General features: G+C 39.5%; 1 protein-coding gene across 1 annotated transcript; it reads left to right on the top strand.

Moving 5' to 3' along the window:
* On the top strand, window positions 1-24,308 carry LOC104527831 (carbonic anhydrase 12). Its single transcript, XM_010171648.2, is given in 12 exon segments — window positions 1-31; window positions 34-57; window positions 60-188; window positions 3,200-3,220; window positions 9,068-9,247; window positions 11,799-11,941; window positions 12,851-12,946; window positions 15,475-15,538; window positions 16,000-16,157; window positions 17,283-17,409; window positions 23,129-23,213; window positions 24,224-24,308. Coding segments are annotated over 12 exon segments (1,143 nt in total).
* Window positions 24,309-24,727: the final 419 nt, after the last annotated feature.

Genomic DNA, 24,727 nt, shown 5'->3' with positions numbered 1-24,727 from the left:
ATGTCTGCATTCTGCTATTTGCCACATATCTACAAGGAGTTTCTTCAGCGTGCAGAGAAACTGTGAACTGACGGAATATTATAAGTCTGTCCTTGTGATGTCAGCCAAGAGCTTCAGTATAGTTGCAGTCACTACTGTGCTTATTTTCTTCCTAAAGATACAACTCTCAATGCAAGCGCCGTTGAATGGTAAAGTCTTTCAGCTTTCTATTTTATTGTCACTTGTAACTTAGGGCAGCTAATGTATGCAGAAAACTGGCATATTTTATTTTTTACTATTTCAATAACATGCTCAAAGTTGTATATTGTTGCAGTCTGCAGTTGTTTGGAGTTAGTATCTTTATTTCAATTTCTCAAAATAAGTATTCTTGTATAAACAGGACAAAGAAATTTGTCCTTCAATTTAGTTTGTGTTACAGACTTCTTGCATGCTCAGTATGCCTTGATTTGTGGTCTTTTTGCTTCTCATAGAACAAAGCAAAGACTGGCCCTTCTCAGAGTTAGTGTAAGCATTGCACCTTTCCCTCTGCCCTGTTTGTTTTTAAACCAGAGGAGAAGAATGCAATCCTTGTGAAGTGCCCCTTATACTAGACCTCATTCTCTTATATTTAAACAAAACCAGTTTCAGGAGGTCAGCGCTCCTCAGTCTTTTTAGGAGTTCATCTATTCAAGCTGATTATAATCAGTTTTCATCCATTCAAGCTAATTATAATCCACCTAGTGTGATTATAGGATATGAGGAAGAAGCGTTGTAAAGGGTTGTGTGAGGGGACTTAACTCAGCATGTATATTCACGGGATGAAAATCCAGAAGGCTCAAGGGTAATCCAGAGCAGTCAGTTTCATATAGAGCTCTTCCAAGACAGGTATTTTATCAGGTATTGCATATGAGCTACATAACAGGTGGAATTCAAACTTTTAAGGTCACCTTCTTATTTCAGGCATATAACCTCTGAAAAATGGCTATATTCTCTGCGCAGAATCTCCTACCTGAAGGGTAGAGGTTCCTAGAGCTTGCTACTTTCCAGAATAACAGAATAAAGCTTGGTGCTTTCCAGGTGCCTTCTCTGACAACAGAGGTTTGAAAGTGAAAGGATGGGTTGAAAAGATATGTCTTACAATATGTCCTGAAGGAAATGCTGAAGAATGCCTGTCTTAGAATTAGACACCCAGGACCAAGAAATTGCAAGAGCTACAGTATCTGCCTGTCTCTGACATCTTCCCAAATCAGAGACACAACTGACATAGATTATCACAACTAAAATCATTCCCAGCTTCCCAGTTCCTAAGTGACCTTGAAAATGTATTTGTTCCGTGGATATTGATCAGTAAAACACAGATACACTGGCTCTAGGAACCTCCTCTGCCATGCATGGGCATGTAACTGCGTTACTCATCAGCACTCACCCCAACACGGAGGCAGGAGAGTGCTCACAAGAATGGAGCTACTGACCATTCCCTTCTAGATGTGAATGAGACACTATTGACACTCCTCCCATTTTGTGAGACTGTGTGACAGTCTGCCTCATCCTCATTTCATTGTCATAATGGTAGTGAATTGCAGATCATCAAAACGCTCACAGGCTAAGGAAAATTTTACTTGGCAAAAGACTTTAAGCTTTAATTTATTTTTGTTTCAATTGGCATAAATGCCAAAAATATTTAAAATCTTTGAAACTGACTATTTTAAGATTGTTCTAGATTATAAAAATCATAGTTTTGACACTTCGTACCCATTTTAATGGGCAGTAAGGGCATAAGCAAAGAGTAGCTATTGTGGTGAAGCCAATATTTCTTTAAACTCTGCTCAGATAAGGATGTGGCAATTTCTAAAACATATTGACAGTTGGTTCCTATCTTCATGCAAGTTTTACCTACAGAACGTGCTGACCAGAGGACCCAAGCACCCTCAAAGAACCTCAGTAAGTGATAATCCCCTGCAGAGAGAAGGGGAGAGGAGAATAAGGTTTCTCATCTTGAAATCTAACACAGTCCTTCTGTGCAAGGAACCTGGGGACTTCAGTCAGGAAGATTACACAGATCTCATTTTGCAAATTCCAGTGTAAAAGAGGAAGGCAAAAAAAGGTCCTAAAAAACTGGAAGCAAAGAGCTTAATGTTCCCAGCACCTATCAGTATAAAAGAGCTAAGTGCAGCTGTTTTGCACCTCCCTACAAATTAATCCTGAACATTTCACACAGCATTCTTTGGTGAAGAGTTGTATGTGTAACCACGCTTCAGAGTACAAGAAATGCAGCCAAGAATCATGTACAGAGCTGACACGTGCATGTAAGGATAAATATTTGCCTGCACACATGCATGCACACATAGGCACACTGAGTGTTTGAAAGACTCTTAATTCAGGATTGTTTTCTAAGCAGAAATAAAATGAAATTTGCAGAGAGTAAAGATTTGCATTAGCCTGATAACTAAAACTGTTCAGGTCTGTCAGGACAAGCACCTGTAAGTACACAGCAAGCTGAATGACTGTAAGTAGATTTCAGGACAAAAAAAAAAAAAAGAAGAGCATTTAATAAGTCAAGACATTTCCAAAGACATGCAGAGACACTGTCCCAAGGAACTGAACTTCCTTAAGCAGTGGATGAATATTGATCATTTTAATGCTCACTCAACTCTGCAGGATTGAGTTATATGGGCTCGTGTATCATACTCCCTTTTTTCAAAGTCCATCTGTTCCTATCTGTTTCAGTTGGCAAATCCCAGAGCTGCTGTACAGAAATGACTGTCCATCATTTCTCAGTGTAGCAACTGGCAATCCACTGATGTTTTCCAAACTCCTCAACTAGGCATGAGGGGGTTCACTATAGCTATATCCCATTTATATTCCTTAGTCTCCTAACCAGAAAAAAGTCAGGGATGTACATACATACAGAGTCTGTGGCTAATCCACACACACACACACATAAAAAAAAAGACTGACAAAAGTTTTGCTCCAGGATTTAAGTGACCACAAGAAAGACAAGAAGACAAGCCCTATGGGCAGGATCAGAGAAATAATTATAATTTGGGTGAGAAGGATTAATAATCTTTGAAAGTGTCTATGTTTTGCTCAACATCTGGGACTAGAAAGACAGACAAAAGTATTGCAAAATTCAGTACATGAGTTTAAGTGGCAATTTGTTTCTTTACAGAGTAATATAAATTTCAAATATTTACAGTAATATTTCCTTTGTCTTTAACAGGGTCAAAATGGTCTTATATTGGTAAGTACTAACTAATTTGTGCATACTAAGTTGTATCTTTGTTCTGCATTTTAAGGAAAACATGCCAAACATATTCTAGCGAGAACCTACTGGGTTCATTATCTTTATCCACGTTTGGATCTAGCCCATTGTCTTGAAATCTGTTATTCATCCATCAGGTTTCATCTCTAGGTGATTGAGAGTCAGTTATTGGGTTCTAAATTGCCTTGCAGAATGACAGGAGCTTCAGCAGACTAAGACAGGTCGTACAGCTGCAGAGGTTCCCCCAAGCACTCTGTTTCCCCACTAGTCACAGACCAGGAGCATTTTTCAGCCTAGTCCTGCAAAGAGCATATCTCTCCCTACCCTGATGGGTCTTCATTTCTAAGTAGAGTCAGAGGTCAGCAAGTCACTTGTATCATGTTACTGGAGACTCAGCTCCTGCAAATCCCAGCACTGACAAGGCAGAATAAATCATATTCAGGAAAGCAGTGTTGTTTTGTACACTAGTCATTTAAGTCAGCTACTAACCCAGAAGGATCTGATGGATGCTTGTGAAGAAGAATTATCTAGATATTTTCTTTTAATTGATCAAATCCTCTGGGCAGTTATTTCCTCATTCAGAGTAGTGTTTTATATGCCACATGCCTACAGAGAACTAGGCAGGACTGAGAATCTCAGCAAAAAATGCATTTTGTTATTAAGTCTTTGGTGCTTCTCTAAGACAACACAAAGAACCTCTGAGATTGAACTTGCTGCTAATAAGTATTCCCGTTTGGCTGTGCTCCCGTTTACCTGATTTGTTTCACATAAGCAAAAGGAAAACTGTCAGCTGCGTGTCTGTAAGTATTAATCTAACTGCCAGTATGCATACATATACTTCACATTCTTATTAGGAAATAAAAGCTTGACACAGTTTGAGTAACAAAAGCCTGGGTTTTCCACCTTGACAGTGGCCATCAGATGAACCTAAACCTGCAGGGTAGTAAGGAAAGCAAGACTTCTTTTACTATCATCAAAGCAGAAGTTTTGCCGTACTTCCCACAGTAATGCTTGTTTAAATTAGTTACTTCTCCCTCTCTGGGAATTGGGTACCAGTTTTTATTTCAGAGTATGTTATTCTCAGTGCCCAACTTCATCAGTTCCTGTTAAGTGCTTCCATACTGCAGTCTGATTTCTAACATACTAGTGGATAGAGGGATGGTTCACAAAACAGATTCTTATTTTTTTCCTTCAACTACTGGTTTTCAATTATAGCTAGAAAAACATATAAAAGCAACTTCAAAAAAAATAATGTGGCTACTGAACTTGTACAGAATAGTTCTTTTCATATACTTGGAAAAAAGCAGAGGTAGAACATTGGTCTGCAGTGAGAAAAACAGCAATTAGAGAGACTGCAGTCAGGTAGAAAAGAGCTCCTCCATACTCTCCCACTGATTCTGGCTCCTTATCGCAGCCTATACCTTCCACCATTTACCTTTATCCCTGCTACACTTTGCAATGCTTCCCACTAAAATTAAGTCAACAGGAAGGGAAAGGAAGTCAAGCCATTATAATTACAGTGCTGACTGATGTCAAGATGAGGGTCAAGGTACAAGATTAAAGGTGGAGAAGAAATCTGGGTGCTGACTGTCAATGAGAGTTCCATTTCTTCAGTACGACAATGCGTAAAACTGAATGTTGATACAGCACTAGCAGCTCAGGGCATGGTGGCAAAGCAAGATGACACTGCATGTGATCAGGCCTTATCTTTTCAGCGCAAGCTTTCCAAGAAATGAGCATTGGGCTTGGCTTGGCTATAATGGAAACTACTGCATTAGATACCATAAATATAAAGGCTAAGCCTCTCCTCTATTTGCCTCTTCCTTAGCCAAACTGCAGCGATGCTATTTGTTCTTCCTGATTTCACAACTCTTGTATATAGCCCAAGAAGAAGTTCCAGGAAGAAACAGCACAGGGCATGAGCCCTCAGCCCCCTGTGACACAGGCTTGCTTTGTGTCCTCTGATGGGCTGCTTCACCTTCTGTAAAATGGACAAAGTAGATGAAGTGTACAATGAGAAAAGTGTTTTCAGTTAAAGAACAAAAATAATTGTTCCGATGCCCCATAGCTCAGGACAGCACGTGCATGCAGCTTTTGGCAATATTGCCATGTGGCTGGAAGGTGCAGGCCTGAAATCCTCTGCCCCAGAAGAGAATTGGTAAAATTGGAGAGCTGGGCTTCAATTCTTTGGATTCTGGCTTCCTGCTTCTGTAATGTAAGAGGGCTGGAATGAAATCAAAGAACCAGAATCACTCCCTGAGAGTGGACAAGCAGCTACAATGGAGAAAACCAGCTTTACAGCCAAGTTTAAAGTACTGGTGCCAACAGAATTAAAACGTGCTTTAGCATGTGAGGAGACAACTTCACGCTACACTGTAGACACAAGAACTGTTAACAGCCATCAGGCTAATTAAATTTGCAAACTCTTTAGTTTTACTGTTGCCAAATATTCTACTTCAATTCAGTAACGCGCTGAGAACCTGTGCTAAGACCCTTACACTTCCCCTTAGGAAATGCCAGCTTTAGTGAACACACTAGAATATGCCCAAAATTTCTCATACTGCACCTGAATGCAGTAGCAGGGACAGCTACAGCACTTGGCAATTCCTCTATCTCACAAGCTTCCCTCTGGACATGTACGTGGAAGATAAGCACAGATTGGGTACGTGCACACAGAATGGTACGACTGAGATCTGCCTGTGCTCTGAGCAACATGGAAACCATGTATTCATGTTACATTGGCAGGGAGCCCAGACTCAGCTTTCACTACTAACTCAGCCCTCAGGACTAACTCAGCTATACAGCTTCCAGCTGGCTGAAACCAGGGCAGAGCTCTCTGCTTGGCTGAAAAAATACCACAGACGTTCCCTGTGTTACTGACCAAATGCATTTTACTACATTAGTTTACTTTAGATCAAGAGAACTTGGATACCCCATGAGAAGCTTGAGCAACATGAATATTAATTGGTTATCAGAGCAGAAGTCTGCTGGTAACACAAGTGTCTCATAGACCTGCTTTCTTCTTTATTTGACTCAGCCAACAGACACATCCTGCAAGCAGACACCACTGTTGTTCCTAAAGGAACATCTGTCCTGCACCACCCAGCAGCACTAGGGCTGCAGGGCTGGCTGAAGCCTTAGGGGTGGAAAGCTAAAAGCTGTCAAAGGAGATGATACAACGGACGCATGCAGCCATGGTGCTGTGGGTATTTTGCTCAGCTCACTGTGCAGCTGCAGCTGGGCAGCAAGATTCTACAACAAATCACTACCACTTTATTTACAGACATCTTTTGTAAAATGGCCATGAGGGCACAGCCAGGCTCAGGGTTATTTACAGAGTGGGAGGGTCCTGCAAACTCATGTAAAAGAAAGTAGCCAGCAAGCTGGATTTGAGCAACCTGAGTTTGCACTGCCTACAGCAAAGGGTGCTCATGGCTGCATTGGGAGTGGTGGCAGCAGGAGGGGTCCTACTTCCACCCATAGCAACAGCTCTGTACCTTAATTTGCTCACTCCAACAGCCAAATAGTAGTGTTGGGTAGGCAGGACAGGCCCATGGCACAATTACTGATCTGCTGACCCAGTCCTGATGGGATCCTCATAGCAGCAAACATCATCTGAGATGCCTGGGTCTTTCCCTTTGTCACAAATGTTGTTACAAAAGGAGGAAATTAAATACTAAGATGGTTTTGCAATACTTCTTATGTTAATACCTTTTGGGACTTGTAGTACAGGCCAATCTTAATACATCCACATGCTATTCTTTATTCAGTAGTGATCAGACAGAGTCTTTGTAAACACAATGTACATTTCACTGAATTTATCTGAATGTGCTGGCACAGAAAAAGGAAAATCTGGTTCACTATCAATCATTCACTTTCAACAGAGCTAGCTGAGAAATGCCTTCCAGCTGTGTGGTTTATCTACCATGGAAATCTCAATTTCACATATACAAACCCAAGCTGCAGTGAGCTCAGCTCTTCGAGACAGGAGTTTTGAGGCACTGAAATTAGGAAGACTATGTGGCATAATTTCTAGAAAAACTGGTTTTGTACCAAAGAAGGTTTTTTTGTTTGGTTTGGTTGTTCTTTTTTAATTGAGCGGGAGTGAGAAACAAGCAAGAACTGCTGTAGCTTAGAGGCCTGTGAGTGGAGTTGCAGATTTATGTCAAGGAAAGGATAACTGTTAGTCACGTGCTAACCTATGTCCTGAATAATCTTAAAGAGCTTTAACAAGGAAGTCTGTCTTTGAGCACCAGAACTGAACTTGCCAATTCTGTTACATGCACTAGATTTAAGTCAGATTCACCTGCACTATCCATATCCTTGGAAACTGTCTTTCACATAAAAAAGTGGGCCTCTAATTATATTCTCCCTACTGTTAATTTTCCTTCAGAAGAACTGAACTTACTTTGCCACATGACGCAATCTAACATTAGATCCTGGCACTCGTGATTCATGGAAGACATTAACATACCAGAGAGACTTCAAAAAAGCCACAAAGAGTATTATAGGTTTGGAAAAGAAGCCTTCTAACCAAAGACTCAAGGAACTCAATCTATTTAGTTTAGGAGAAGTGAGAAACTATGTCCTTTATAAGTACTTCAATGAGGAACGAAAGTATGCTAACAGGAGGCTCTTCAATTTCTAAGCAAAGGATTAAAAGCAATTACTATCTAAACTAAGTCAAAGCTAGACAAACTCACAGTGAAAAGCAAGTTGCCACGGAAAGTAATTATCCACTGGGCACTAATGAAGTATCTTTACCTGCAATGCTTAAAGGAAGAGTAGATTTTTTTTTTTTCCCTTCTGAAAGATATGGCCTCATTGAAGTAGAAATTAATCCAGGGAGGTCCAATGGCCTGCATTATACAGATCAGGCTGGGTGATCCCAAAAGACCTTCCTGCCTTACAAAGAATCATGATGAATCTTCAGAGTCAAGGAGAAACATAAGTTGCAAGTACCTCTTTCGGTATTTAAATCCAAATGGTCTCAGCTTACAGCTTGCAAACAGCTGCTAGCTATTAATGTGTAATTAAATTGAAGGCACAATTAAAAATCTCTTTATATTATCTGTTCTTTGTAGATCCTACCACAAAAGACTGTGATGAAGAAAAGTTTCACCAGAGTTTGAGCAAGTTATTGCAGGTCAAATTACCATAACACCTTCCCTTTTTGCAAGTTAGTTTTCACTGTGGGTTATGCAATATTGACAGATAGAGCCAGACAGTTTGTACAGAAAGGAAAGGTTTATAAGGGTCTGGGTTTCTGTGTATCGAAAAGTATGGAAACGCTCCTCTGCCAGTGTGAAGTCACCTTTTCAGCAATTCTCTTCAGAACGCTAGGATAGCTGTGATACTGTGCATATGCCTGTTACTTCCATAGGGAAAAGTAATTAATGCCATGAAATAATCCAAATGCTGTCACCGATCCAAACTCTACTTGTCATGCTTGTGGGCTGTGAACAGAGACAATGCCATTAGGAGAGTGTGAGAAGCATTGTGGCTGGCTGTGGTGCTGCTGCCAGCAGGCCTAACATGGTGAGCTACCAGGCCCACAGTTCCCAAGAGTGTAACATCAACAGCAGTTGAGATTGTAAAAAAATTGAAAGGCGATAAAGTGTGTCTATGTGAGATTTTTGTTGGCATTTGGCCCTTTTCCATCCAATGGCATACTGGAAAGATTAAATGAAGATTTTTTTAAAAAAAAGTCTTAAAAATTCAGAAAAGTCTCCTGTTCCAACTTTTGGGTGAAGGCTGAAACAGGGTAAGTTTTATATTAATGGCATAGTTCAGGCTTGACAAATGTGTCTCTGTTAATTTCCACAGGTCCTGACGGAGAGAAGGCCTGGCCAAAGAAATACCCATTTTGTGGAGGAGTATTCCAATCGCCAATAGATTTCCACAAAGACATCCTCCAGTATGATTCTAATCTCTTGCCTTTAGAATTCATAGGCTATAATGTGCCCTCCACTGACCAGTTTACATTGACCAATAATGGTCACTCAGGTAAGGGAGCTCCATGACAGCAAGGGATTGTGAAGGAAAAAGTTGCTGGAGCTCATGATTTTTTTATTTCATGGGTGAACTACTTAGATTATCAAATTAAATTAAGCTGTGATGACAGAGCCTTCACATCAGCATACCCATGTCTAAAGAACAGGCTAGAAAAACTAAGTACAAATGGATTCCCACTGAGCTGAATTCACTGTGGTTTTTAAATAAACTCTAGGCGTGTCAGAATTAATACTTGAGCTTTTCATATTAATTTGGTTGGAGTGTTCCAAAACAGACTTTGTGATTCTGTTAAAAAGAGATAAACTGATAAAATACTGGTGCAATGGGTCTCCGACATTCCAGTCTAATCAAACTAGCTCAGTGGAATTACGTGTGGGACAGAGGGAAGAAAAAAAACCTTTAGGGGTAACATTCTGTTCCTTTGACTTGAGATAGAAAACTCTTTAGTGTCAGATAAGACAGACAGAAAAAAAGAGAGTAAAATAATTAGAAATAGCATACAAATTGTATGTACACATGAGCAGAGCACTACCTCCACTGTAGTACAAAATCAAAGTTTCAGTACAGTAGGTAAAAGCAGAGAAGATGCAGACTCATTAAGGTCTCCTATAGTGACACAATATACAATACCAGTAAGCTAGTTCCACCATATTTTTGTTCGTTCCTGAAACATTTGAAGACATAGAAATAAGAATAGTTATAAGGCCCTCCTTCTTTGCATGAGCATCCTCCTCTCTTGCATGAGCATCAAAAAACCTGTGTTTAAAAATGGTCTCTGCTGTTCTCTGGCATGCTTGGTTAAAAGATGCCTGACATGCAAACACATCTTTTTTTCCCTACTCTTTCAGTGGGGTAAATCTGCTCCACAGAACACTGTAAGTCCATTCTTCTGTAAGAGCCAACCTCTTAGGGTATGGTTCCCGGTTCTCCTCCTGATCAATTTCTCCAGCAAAACCGGGTTGCTTCCAGGAATGGCTGGAACACCCTTTCCTTGTGAACCTTCTTTTCCTAAGAGCCTTTCTTGGTCCTGAGTGAAAGATTGTACTGTCACAGTTGAATGTGTTAGGCTGATGCAAGTGACAGGCAATAGGAAGAGAAGGAAACATTGTCTTTGTGGACTTTTAACGGTGCCAGAGAGCAGATGGAGACAAAAGACCAATACTGAGTGCCTGTCCCTCATGTAATAGTCACACAGGTAAAAGCAAATTCCTTGTAGAGCCTACAGCACTAACATTGTCAGATCTTACCTATAAAACAAAAAGTTCAACTACTTCCTAAAGAAAGCCAAGATGAAAATATATCTCCCCCCTCAGTAAAAATGGGAATTCACTTCTAAGGTCAGGGCTCTCCTAGAAAGCAGGGGACATGAGACCCACTCTAGAAACCTCACTCAGATAAAAACCTCAATTGCCCTGAATAACGAAGAATCAGCCTCAGTTAAAGTGATCATTACACCATTGGCTGCTATCTTCTCTTGTAGCTAGAGAGGAAATCGGTAGGATGCTTATTATTGTGGTATAAGTAATTCCTACATATAATTGATGTGCTTCACCAACCAGCTAAGCCAGATCCAACCACCTACTTCAGCATGACTGAAAAGAGTAGAGCTCAGAAAAAGCTCTTTACAACTAGCAGAAAAATACATAGGTTTGCAGCTGATCCTTCAATAAGGTTTTGAGCCTTGTTTCCCCTGAAAAATATGTCTGGGACACACCTGAAAAATTGTATTCACACTGGAAAAGAATAAAGACAAATTGCAAAGAAATCGATCTGTTCTTTACATAAACTATCACTTTATGTAGTATGCTTCTCAAGTGAGCAACTCTGTTTCTGCTGAGTTAAGAATAACTACTGTAATTTCTTAAAAAAAAAATAAATAAAAAAATCACAGCTTGACTTCCATACTGGAGAGCATTAGTGAGCAGAAGGGAGGGTAATGCATACAAAGGTCTCTCTCCAGCATGTCAAGAGAGGAAATGCTAGTTCTTAAGGCCTGTGACTATCTTGCTGCTAGTCATCAGTGCTCTGGGTTTTGGGGGGAGCAGGGAGAAAGAGAAGGTTATTTGGTTTTGCCATATGCTCCTAAAAGAAGACTAAGAGGCAGAGTTCAATATAACAAGAGTTTAAAAATACCATGAGAAATGTTAATTTATTAAGCCATTTTCAACCATTATAAAGGGACTGAAAGAAGGCACATGAGCCTAAGTTTTGCTTCGACATGGCAATAACTGTCTCTTCAATAAGACTGAGAAGATATTGCATTCTTCAGGGAAAAGGAAGATTTCTATTAGCAACAATTCTCACATTCAATTCCTCTAGTTAAAGAAAACAGAAAAAAGGTATATCCTAAATTCTCCTGAATTGCCTATAAAGGGTTAAAAAAACCTGAAGCATTTATCTCCTACCACAGACTGAGTTGGATCTGACTTAAAACTCTGCTTTGTTCATGCTCCATACGTAATATACTTAGAGTATTTCTATTTGCCCTGTGCTTGAAAGCTGTGGTATTATTTGCTCCTGTTTGGTTTTGGTCTGTTTACAGTGAAAATGTATCTGTCAGCTACTATGTACATCAGAAACCTCCTGTTTGAATACACTGCATCTCAACTTCACCTACACTGGGGAAACAGAAATAAATCAGAAGGCTCAGAGCATACAGTCAGTGGGAAGCATTTTGCAGCAGAGGTAAGACAAGCTCAGATCATGGAAAGAAACAAAGAAGGTTGGGCAGGTCCCATTCTTTCAAAATGGGATCTTTATATTGGGTATATGACTGTAAAAGGCTGCAAGATTCTAATCCAAGTATTTATGATCTGGGTATATACTAAAAAAATGCATTGTGCACCACAAAAAGGGATGGACTTGAATGTATTTTCATTAATATGCCACAAGTAAGGGAGTTGGAATTTAGGTTCTAAACTCAGGGCTGGCACTGGGTCCTCTGAATAATTTCAAGCAAATTGCTAGATATTTGACACCTTGATTTTTCTCTGTAAACCAGGTATATCTTTTAGCTGCACGACATTGCTTCTCTAACTTTACTCACCTTCTTCTATCCAGTGAAGATCTATTTGTTATCTTTTCTAATCCTAAATTATGGATTTGGGAATAGTTTTTGAAAAGCAGTACCATTTGGATATTTACCCCCAAAATGATTAAAAGATAAATCAGTCAGAATAATTTCCTTGCATAATACCACTTTAGGAATCTGTTTCTTCTCTAGGGACATTTAACAGTGGGTTTTGCATTCTAAACATTGGAGAGTCCCAAGAGTGCTAAGGTGAGACTTTTTCATAAAAATTTACCAGTACTACAGTCAAGATGCCTTGAAGCTGAAGTGATTGACCCTCTTCCCCTCTCTTCACCCCCCCCCACCCCGATTATGTATAGAAGGGGGCATAACTCAGCTACAGCAGGGGTAGGAGTACCAGGACCTTTTGCTTTTCTCGAAAAAGCCCTTACCACTACATCCAGAAATCACTAAAGGATCCCATTGTATTATCTTGCCTGAGGTGGATGCACTGGTCCTTTTTAGCTGTGAAGCAGAAATGTGTTAACATATTAACCATAATGTAGTGTCTCCTTTTTTTATAGCTGCATATTGTACATTACAACTCTGAGAAATATCCAGATATAGCAGCAGCAATGGACAAAGCAGATGGACTGGCGGTTTTGGCTATTCTTCTTGAGGTAGGATGCAGGACCTTTTTTTTGGTTTAGAATATGCCTTTAACATACAAAATTACCTAGATTATTTAACAATGCTGTGGTTGAATAATGATTCTTCCTTTTCACAAAAAAGGGCCAGACTCCAGCAGCACATAAATAAACAGGACAAATTTTAGGAAAAGAAGAATTCTGAGTATTTCCTCATGTTTGTCAGTAAATTAACTTCAGCTACGTTAAATCCATTTTTGCTTTAATTTACATACTAAGGATTGGTAGAGTTTATCAAGCAATAGAAAACAGTGAATTTCAAGCTCACTTACTCAAAACCGTCTATTGTAGCATGAAGCAGTTTTAACACAGCAGAGAGGCATAGGCAGACACATCCCTGGCTTTGGCTACTGTATGTAATTAGGATTTGACCACAATCTTCAGGTCACAAACTTCCCAGATTCTTTGAATCACAGATTACAGTAAACAAGTAAATTCAGTGCCTTTTTTAAGATGACAGAAGGACAGCTTTCCAATTTTTCTCTCTAAAGCCCCACATACAACCAATTACAGGTAATAATAATCATAAAGAAAAAAATTAGAAGCTTGTACATATCATAGAATCATAGAATGGTTTGGATTGGAAGGGACCTTAAAGATCATCTAGTTCCAATCCCCCCTGCCATCAGCAGGGACACCTTCCACTAGATCAGGTTGCTCAAAGCCTCATCCAGCCTGGCCTTAAACACTTCCAGGGAGGGGGCATCTACAGCTTCCTTGGGCAACCTGTTCCAGTGTCTGACCACCCTCACAGTGAAAAACTTCTTCCTAATATCTAATCTAAACCTACCCTCTTTCAGTTTAAACCCATTTCCCCTTGTCTTGTCATTAGTTGCCCTTATGAAAAGTCCCTCCCCAGCTTTCTTGTAGGCCCCTTTCAGGTATTGGAAGGCCGCTATAAGATCTCCCCGGAGCCTTCTCTTCTCCAGGCTGAACAGCCCCAACTCTCTCAGCCTGTCCTCACAGGAGAGGTGCTCCAGCCCTTGGATAATCCTGGTGGCCCTTCTCTGGACTTGTTCTAACCGGTCCATGTCTTTCTTATGTTGGGGGCTCCAGAACTGGACACAGTACTCCAGGTGGGGCCTTACAAGAGTGGAGTAGAGGGGCAGAATCACCTCCCTCGACCTGCTGGACACACTTCTCTTGATGCAGCCCAGGATACGGTTGGCCTTCTGGGCTGCAAGTGCACATTGTCTGCTCGTGTTCAGCTTCTCGCTCATGAGCACTCCCAAGTCCTTCTCTTCAGAGCTGGTCTCAAGCCATTCATCACCCAGCCTGTATTTGTGCTTGGGGTTGCCCCGACCCAGGTGCAGGACCTTGCATTTGGCTTTGTTAAACTTCATGAGGTTAGCACGGGCCCACCTCTCAAGCCTGTCAAGGTCGAATATATAATTCTCCTTTTTTTTTTAGGTGGGGTCGAAGAATATAATTCTCCTTTTTCTTGAGGATTAAAACTCCTCAATCAGATACCTATAAAGATGATTTTTTTAAATGTGAGGATTTTCTGCAGCATAAAAAAACTTGAAAACACCCCAGTTTCCACATTTCCATCAAAAAAGTTGAAATGTTCTAGTTAGCGGACAAAGCTCTAATTCTCATTAATATTATCCAAGCTCAGTTCCTAGCAGCTCTAAGACTCTGACAATAATTTTGTGTTAAGTTTCAGTTCATTTGGAAGTTGCAGCTGTGAAAAGTGTCAGAGTACTGTATATTATGCTAGGGAATAATACTGGGATTCTAGTTATTTCTAAGCAATAGTGTTTAAAAATCAAATAAGGGAACAATGGAGATTAGGTCTCTGAAAAAGCTTCAGACAGCTGGTGGCTATTACAGTTGATCTAAGAACACCAGTTTAGTATGTCTGGTTGTCAGAGAAGTTGCTAAGCACCAGCTCTAAAGAATTCATTGAAAAGGCATTGATTATTAGACTGAAAAGCTGCTGGTGGCAGTTGAAAAACAGTCTTGTTTGATAGTTGAGTTATAGCCCTTACCAGTGGCCCTGTGGTACCCAATAGTGTCATTCTTTATCTTCCTGGAGTGCAAGGAGCAGCAGACTAAAAAAAATTTGTGGGCAGAAAAACATGGCTTTGACTAGAAACCAGTAGATGATCTTAGAAGCCTGTCCGTTGAGAACTCATGCCTGCAATGTTCTCACAGGAAATGGTTTCTCTTCATTTGCACAGCATGCTGAACAGGCAAAGCCAATAGGGTCTTTCAAGAGCACAGGAGAGGTCTACACTGCAGATGTTAAGACAGCATTATGATAAAGCAGCTCTAATAGCTCTGGAGCAAGTAAGAGCATTATTGGGGTTCTGAGGATAGTGTTAATGTTTTGAGTAAAAAGAGTACTTATCCCATTCTAGTATACGAATATCTGGACAGGGAAGACACTTGCCTTTTGACAGAGGCCATCAAATACTGCTGTCTGCTGTGTGCAGAAGCAAAGATTTGTATTCAGACTGCAGTGATTTGCACAGCTGTTAATAGTCTGCTCATTACAGATTGGACCCTTCAACCCATCCTATGAAAAGATCTTCAGGCACTTCCGGAATGTGAAATACAAGGGTGAGTGGCTATAAGCCTGCCTTGGATTGAGAATGGCTAAGGATATCAGATGTCACCCTGAGAGGGATTGAACTGGCTGAAGAAACAGTCCAGAAATCCCAGGCAAACCTGTCACAAACTGGGAAAGACTTACAAATGCAGTACATTTCTGTGAAAAGTGTATGGCTAGCAGGTACTACATGTTTCTGATTGGGCCTTATTTCTTCCACATGGTGTTCTTTGGTTAATATGGCCACAGTTTATTTCACAGAATTCTGATTTGGTATCTAAGACAAGATTTGTATATAGGAAACCCAAAAAGCTGTATTCCATATTAAACTGGGATCTTCTCTGTTAAATGTGTTTTTCTTTTCATAGTGATATGACTGAAAACATTCTGCTTACTGAGAAGCAAATTCACTTCACTGGTACACTACCTGTGCAGTAATGATGCAGCATTTAACACGAATCCTCTGTTTTAGGTCAGACGGTCCAAGTCCCTGGTTTCAATATTCGAGAACTGCTTCCTGACAGACTGGATGAGTATTATCGCTATGAAGGATCCCTGACAACTCCTCCTTGCTACCCTAGCGTTCTCTGGACAGTTTTCCGACACCCCGTTAAAATTTCACAAGAACAGGCAAGTTTAAATACTGCACATGTTTTCCTGACTGGTGTCTGTTAAAGAACAGTAAATGCATGTTCTCATTTCCTGGATTTCTTTTACATTCCTGTAAAAATGAAAGATGACCATTGCTAAAATCCTTTAAGTGGGAAGAACAGCACAGAACTGACATTCCTATTCTGTTTGTAGTTAGCATGTTTTCAGTTGACTGGAATATATAAAGGATAGACAACTGCATAGCAGTTGGTATAGTACCAGCTCGAAAAATCTCAGTCAAGTGAGATTAACTTCTGTTTTCACTATGTACTTACTCCCTGCTTTGAGTCTTCCCATAAGTCACTTCCAGAACATTTTTGTTCAGGCTTCATGTCTGAATCCTGTTCACTAAGTATTTTAATGATACTTTGATCCTGACTGACTTAGGTATGATAGGTTGGGTAGATGTTAAGTTTCTAAAAAGCACGTGATGCGTTATCTGTCAGTCTTTAATCCCCTGTTTTTTCTCCACCTTACATTTTTTTTTGCTCACCTAATTAACTTTGTTCTTAGGTAGTCACTTACATAGACTATAAAATTCCAGTCACTATCTTCTGATTCACTTAATTACAAACACAGGGTGAAAATGTTATGATCAAAATATCTGATCAAATTCCTGCATGCTTCTTGTTATGAAAGTCCATTCTTAACTTTGCCTACTCTGCCTGATCATGTCTTTACCAAAGTAGAGAGCTCTTTCATAAAGAGCTTTTTCTTAAGAGAAGAAGCTTTAATAAAGAGCTTTTTCGCTCTTTCATAGCGAGCTTTTAGTACTGCTTAGGAGTTAGACTGTGCTACGGAGAACATGCTGCAAAGGGCCACCATGTTTCCTCCCATCCTGTTTTCCTGGTGGATAATTACTAAGCAGGATAATTACTAATTTTATCAAGATGTAAACAAAATACAGGTATGGATTTGCAGATGTCACACTGTTTACACACTATTCTGTATTTCGGCTCCCAGGCCATGCAAGACTTAAGTATTACCTAATGTATCCTCTTCCCTTGACTAGCCCTCTGATTTCAAACACAGATTCTCAGTGATCATACACTAGCATCACTTTTTCTGTATTCTGGGAAATGAACAGGGTCCTTCCTTTTATAGTTACTGGTACTGGAAACAGCCATGTACTGCACAGAGAGCGATGACCCAGAACCCCTGGAAATGGTCGATAACTTCCGAAACGTTCAGGAATTTCACAAAAGACTGGTTTTCATCTCCTTCCGTGAAGGTAAGTTGCATGAACGTTTCTATGCAAAGAAACAGCACACACTGATTTGTGTAATCTCAAAATACTGAAGTGGCAGTCCTGTTGCACTATACCACTCCAAAAATACAGCAATCTAATTTTCCCACAGTTCACTTTGTCCCCTTTTCTTCTCCTACTGCATTGTTACATGGGCAACTGTATGAGAATAAGGTATTCAAAGAGTATGTAAGAAGTATGGTTTTTTCCACAGTGGGTATCAGGCAATCCCTGAAACCCTTCTGATCAAAGGCAAAGAGATAAAAGAAGGAAGACATGTTTGGCCTTGTCATGCTTGGCAGAAATATTTTCTGTCACTCCAAACACTAAACAGTTCTCTACCGCTCAGCTGCTTGAGTCAGCATAAGTGCTTGAGCTAGCCTTGTCTCACCAGTGCCATTTGCTGCTTCTCAGCAATATCAGGATTGCTTTTATGCAGACCACACATTCAAAGGGAGTTAAAACTTTGTCTTTTAGGGAGACTGTTTTTGGGAAATCCAATAGAATCAGAAGAGGTTCTTGAGGAATTCAAACCTGACCAATTAAAATAATTCATAATACTAATTATTTTTGTATGGCGAGAAGCTTAGCTGTGCCCCACAGTAAGGCATTTGAGTATATTGTTTGTGCAAAATGTATTGTTCCAATTTCTGTGTTGTCTTGCAAATACTCTTGCCAACTTCACAACTGTTACATACACTGAAGGCAGATGAATCTAGGCAAGCCATTATACTATTTGAAATTGAGAGTAAAAGATTTTTAAAGGAAAAAGCAGACTTTGCAAAAAAAAGATTGGCCAAGCAGTAAACTTTCAAATTAATAAAACATGTTAGCACATAATTTCAACTTTGCCTGCTAGTTTCTTCACTGCTTAGATGAAAGAATGGAAAACACAGGAATTGTCTATATTGGGAAATTCCACACAATAGCCACGGCAGGGAACAGTTCTCCCTGCAGGAATACTGCAGTAGCTGTTCTTGCCATTTCCTTCTGCAGACAGCCCCTTTCATAATACATCTTTTCTAATATAAAGCTTGCTACTTAAGCACATTTCTCTCATTGAGTTCTGGCTATTTAGATCTTAATTTATCCGTATTTTTACTGGAGTAAAAAATAGTAATAGTTCTGAGCTGACTGATTGTATGGCTTGAACCACATGGCTTGAGCCATGACTTTCCATTCTCCAGCTCTGCATTAAATCTCTACATTCCATAATCTCCAGAGCTCCAGTAACAAAGGCTACATCTCCTTAACTGCTGCATCTCCTGACTTTTATTTTATTAACCATTCTATCTGCAGTTAACATAGTGGATCTTCAGGAGAAGGCTTATGGACCAGGTGTATAAAGAAGGGCAGGCTACAGTGCTAAAGGCAATACAGTTTTCAGCACAGTTCAGGGATCCAAGCTACCTCAGGTTCTCACTTCTGCACACTCAGCCAAAAGCTAGTGACTAGAAAAACAGCTATTTTAATTTGCAGCACAAAAGCAGGGGCAATGATTTAAGAAGAGACGGGATACTTCCCAATTTTGAGGTGCAGAGAAACAGCATAACGTATCTTTTTGTTTGACATATGATTAAGGAGCTGAAGATGTTACACACTATGAGTAAAGTCATCACTATATGACTTTGTACTTTTTACTGAGCATCTTGAAAGGTGCTTAGGTTCTCAAGGACCCTCCTGTCTGTATACAGCTTCCAGTTTGTAAATAAAGGCCTAGAAAAGTGACTCTCCAAAAACAGCTGAGTAGTTTTGGTCTCCCATGCTCATTCTGGAAGCTAGGAATGCATTCATTCCAGATAGGTCCCCAAAGCTGTTGAGACTACAATGCAAAGCACTGTAAGCATCCACACTAATTCTTTCCAGTCAAGCAGCTGAAGATTTTTCTGCTTTCATTGCCATTTCTCCATTTGCCTCCTTGCTTATTTGCTGCCAAAGGTATCTTACCATCTTTCCCATTACTAGCAGCAGATAGCTAAATACTTAAGTCTAAACTAGCTTAATCTAATTATATCTTTCTTCTATTTAAAGCTAACATTTCTGCTCTTGAATTACTGCTGAGAGATGTTACTCTGATCAACCATCTCTTTTCTCATTTTAATTTGTTAAGGTCTGACTGGAACAAAATACTGAGTACTGTTGGCTACCAAAATTTTGCATAGGTCTGCATTAGCTCATGTGTTTACAAAAAATAAGATTTTTTTCCTTTCTGAAAGATCATGAACACTTTTCTGCTGTGCATGATGAAGAGTCGCTGCAATCTCTGATCATGTGTAGTTCCCCGAAGTAAGCAATAACTTTAATCTTACTGTTCCAGAGTCAAGAAAAAGGTAACAGAACAAACTCCCTATTAATTTATCAGCTAAGAAAACTGATTTGTTTGTATTATGTTGGTAACAAGTGGAAACCTTGTTTCCTGACTGCAATATGACTCTGCATTAGACAAAAGTTAGTTCTATGACTATATACAACTCACATACAGGGCATACCCAAGTCATGCTTGGGATTTTGCTGGTTCTGTTCCTTGGTTTCTTGTTGTGTACTATACAAAGCCATAGTCATAATATTCTATTCTATCTTCATGCCTCTTATCAAGTCCCTGTGCTGCCACATGCAGAGTATAAGGGTTATAGAACAATGCCTCAATTTAATCTCATTTTAAAATGAGAATTACACTAGTAGTTCTCTTGTTGCCAGATTCTAACCAAAATATATAAGAAAATTACAAGGGTACCAAATCATTAACAATCCTCAATAGCCCCATGACTAATATACAAACTGGTATTAGTTGCACAAATAATATTTTGAGTAAAATAAAAGATGGCTAAATAGTAAAAAAGGGAAAGAACTAGAGTATGTCAGTCCTTTTTCTGCTTTTGTGGACTGGCCAACTAGGAACACCCTTTTCTTGCATGGCATTCTTACATGACCAGGAAAAGGGTTAAAGCTTCCTTCCCAAACCTCCAATCTCAAACACTGGCTGCCAGCTAGTGAACTAGTTGGATCCAGAATGTAATCTCCTTCAAAACTCTGCAAGTCAGATTATGGACAATGATTTTAAACAGCAGAATCAGGATATGCAATATGGCTGCCAAGTTTCTGAGACCGTTAGGCTTCCTCTGCAGGGTGTTTCTTAAATCCATGCACAAACAATCTACTATAGCAATGCCACTGTAGAAACATCTACTGAAGTATCAGAAGTTCTGGAGTGAGCAGCTACCTTATGTTTATGACTGGAATCCTGGAGATTCAACTTTTACTTTTTCTACCCTCTCAGTGCATCAGGATTTAATACCTGGTGGACTTGGCAAGGATATGTTGCTGATTGCTAACCACATCTATGAACCAGTGATTTTCTGAGTCAGACTGGTCAGTCAGAAATGAGAAATGCAGTTTTCCATCTGTTTCCTAAGCTGACCTTTCAGCACCTGACCACCTTCCCTCTGTAAATTACACTCAATAAAAGGTAAAGAGTTACAATCCATTATCCCAGTAACCAAAAATCAGATACTACGCTTTTCATCCAGGAATCTCTAAACGCTTCACAGAAATAGTGTAAGCATTATTATTTCTATCTATAGGGGGAAATTTGGTGCAGATATGACTTTCTCAAAATTGTTGCTGTGAATCAGTGCCAAACTCAAGAATAACATTTGGCTCTGCCTCTGCTAAGCCATGCTATTTGGCTCCCATGCAGAGGTGACACCACCTATAAAAGCATTTTCAATGTATCTTTAAAGTTGGCATGATTTTCCAGAGTTGAATGGTATGGGTTATTGCCCATCATGCTGTTCTCACCCAAGAGCTGGTCTCCATGGCTACAAAAGGCATTGGCTCAGTGCTGCTTTAATAGAAACCCCATTCAGGCTAAGTACATTTAATTACAAGAGCTCATTGACTATATCAGTGAAGCATAGAAAAATGCTCTACCCATTTCAAAAAAAGTATTCATCAACCCTGTAATCTCACATTCCACCTACTAAGGTCAGAAAGGCTCCCTCACAGGTGCAGCCCCTCACCCCAAGATTAAAGAAAAGAAAAAAAAAGATTGCTGTCAAAGCACAATTAAAGTGCACCTGTTTGCTGGCTGCAAGTACCCAGCCTGATGCAGCCAGCTTTACCACAGGTGGGAAGAGAAAAGAGAGGCCATACACAGATTCATGGCTTGGGCCAGACAGCCACAGAAATCTGTGAAAGAAATCGTGCACACCCTATTCCCCTACTAAATAAAGCATGTTTTCAGAGCAACTTTTCTGCCTTTTCAGCGTCAAGACTGAGGGCTGCCACCTTCACTTCAGCACAAACGCCAGAAGATGGGGCCATTGAGCTGTGTGTTGTATCCAAAATGCAAATAACCGAAGTCTTCAGTCATCCACATTTTGATGCCAATAATTAAAATCTAAATTCATGCTCACTATTAAGTAGTAGATTTCAAAACGTCCCTAATCTTAAAGGATTATTCAGCAAATCTCAAACATGTTTATTATGTATTTTGCCTATCAGCACTCTATTCCCATAAAGTTAGCTTCACACACATGCAGCTGAAATTTATTACGATGTTCAAACCTTCCACTGCCCAGAAGTTAAATGGGAACTGGTGTCTAGTTTTGATTATAACACCATGCTGAAATAGTATATAACTAAATTTTGAAAGAAGATCTTCTCATCAATCAGAAATGCCCCCTACCCTTCCTTTTCAAACTACAAGGTCTTTTTCTACAATTATTTATTTGGTGTTATATTTTGTTGTTCATTCAAAGCACCTTTACTATAACAAAACTCCCCTTTTTTAAAATACAGTTTTTCTTCATCCCCATGGATTGCAAGCTTTTTCTATTCAGTTGGACTTAAAATTAATAAAACATTTGATGGGTTAAATGGGCTAAGGTTAAACTTCAGATTTTATATTTCTGTTTTCTCAACAGTGGATTTAATAGGAGAAAATATTCAGATGGAATACATGAAACCTGTCAGCTTCACCCTGAAAGGGTTCTCATGTTGCTTTGAGAGAAACAGTCATTTGATAAAATACAAAAAACAATGTGTAAATTAATTACGAAAATGCAGTTAAGAGGAGTGTTTATCTTCAGGATCTTTGGGAAGGCCAAAATAAATAAAAATACTTTCATTGCCAAAAATATATATGAAGGTCATTATCAAATATAGCATTATAATGATAATGCTTAACATCTCAATGCAAATGTGAGACAGTTCTTCATACTAATATTCTGAATTCATTCATACCTTCTTAGATGACTTTAAGCAATGTTCTCAACTACAAAGCACATCACTCTTCAGCTGTCCACATTCAACGGCATTCTTCTGCCTTGAAAAAACAAAAGGCATAAAATTTAATATCCTTAGTTGCCTCAGTTTATTTCGCCAGTTTTGCTTATTCTCTCTTACAAACTATAGCATTGAAATCCTGAGAGTTTCTGATCTGCTATGCCTGTGTCTGCATGTTGCCTTTGTGACTTCAGCAACTGTCTAAATTCACAGCATTGTGAACTGTGGATCCAGTTGTGGGATCAGGACCTTCCCATATACATCTATGCAGTTATCCATTCCATAATTGCAAAGTGGTATGAGCAGGCTGTAGAAAAGTCGCAGATACAGAATGCAAGTGTTATTACAGATTAGAGACTAACTCTCTCCTCTCAAGTAAATGAAATTAACTGTTTTGTATGCTTTCCCTCTTTCCTAGGTTTTGTTGTTTCTGTTGTGGTAGCCTGCGTTCTGGGAGTTCTCATCATCCTTGCAGTAGCCTTCTGGCTTCTGAAGAGGAAAAGGTAAGATGTCTGGCTGGCACATCACAAGAAAAGAAATCAAACCAAATTTTTCTTCTGACACAAAGTGCTTGTGTGTCTGAAACCTTGCATGTTTTTTAAAGTGGTAATGTTTGATCTTTTATAAGATATTATCTCTTCCTACAAGCTTTGATTTGTTTTTATCACTGTAGATATTATTTCTTCTGTATCATATACTCCAAAGTAATTCTATTTTATTGCCAGCAAAATATGTTTATACGGCTAAAAGGTATCTACTTGCTACCTTGACTTTTGTGCCACAATGGCCACCATTCTCCCATTGTAGGAATGGTTGGTTTTTTGTGAACTCAACCATATAGGGTTGTTTTTCCACAAAATAATAATTACTGGGACAGTGCTCATATAAACCTTCAAAAGACAGATGGACAGGAAATAGGGAATTGTACATGAGTACCAGGGAGAACACAAAACCACTTTGCGCTCCGGGTACTCACTGCTCCCACAAGCAGTTAGGAAATGAGACTCCCTTTCCAGACTAAGTGGGATAAGCAGGCTGGCCTGATAACAGACTTACTTACCCAGCTTTTCTGTTTCTCAATTGCCACTTGTTCTTCTTCATGTTCTTTTTGCTAGCATTGCTGCTCCTACTTGCTTTTTGAATCCTTTAATTTTTTTCCTAGAACAGTAAATGAAACAAGAAGGGAATGAAGTTTTAGAAAAAAACCTCTCCTAAAGGTCACATCATATAAGGGGAAGAAATCTGTACTGATGAGAGATCATTTAGCCAGACTGTTTGCCACCAAAGCCAAATTCTGGAAAAAAGACTAAGATTACAAACTTTCCTCCAGCTTGATCCCTTTGACTCCGCCACACAGAATGCGTTCTCCTGAAATATTTGTAACAATAAGCTTCTGTGACTTTTGCACTGGTACGGAGAAAAATAATCTCCCACATGCATAACAGACCATTTTAAGTAACCAATGGTGCTTTTCCTTCATTGGAATTACATTTTTTAATTTGTTTTATTTTAGCTGCAAAAAGAGAGGCAAAGACAACAGAGGAGTAACCTACAAACCAGGCCCGTACAAGGAGGAAGAAGACATCTCCAAACTTTGATGACCTGCTCTGTCACAAAAGCCCCTTTTCATTCATAGCACTGATTCATTTTGTGTTGGTAGAACACGTCTCTTGTTCTTGGCTAATGATAAGCCTCAAGAGTGTTACAAAAACATAACAGCCAAAAGTTTTCTGTAGCCCTTGTTCTCTTTTTTACCAGGGAGATATGATCAGTGAATACTCCTGAGCTAAATTCCTCACCACATTCTTTTTATGTTTGCTCCTTACTGAGTCTGGGTCTTTTAACTGATTTTACAGTTAATCCTGAAGTCCAATTTTATGGTTTGTTTAGCACAGATTTTCCCACAGGTATTCAAATCTGAGGACACTCATCAAGCTACAAGCACTCTTCCCCACTAAATCAAAGCATTGGTTTTAGCACCATGAATATAAACAAGGTAAAGGGCAATGTGTATTTG

Source organism: Antrostomus carolinensis, unplaced genomic scaffold, assembly GCF_000700745.2.
Source record: "Antrostomus carolinensis isolate BGI_N321 unplaced genomic scaffold, ASM70074v2 scaffold11007, whole genome shotgun sequence".
NCBI lineage: Eukaryota > Metazoa > Chordata > Aves > Caprimulgiformes > Caprimulgidae > Antrostomus > Antrostomus carolinensis.
The sequence above is the reverse complement of the archived record's forward strand: the minus strand, read 5'-3'. Positions and strand labels throughout refer to the sequence as shown.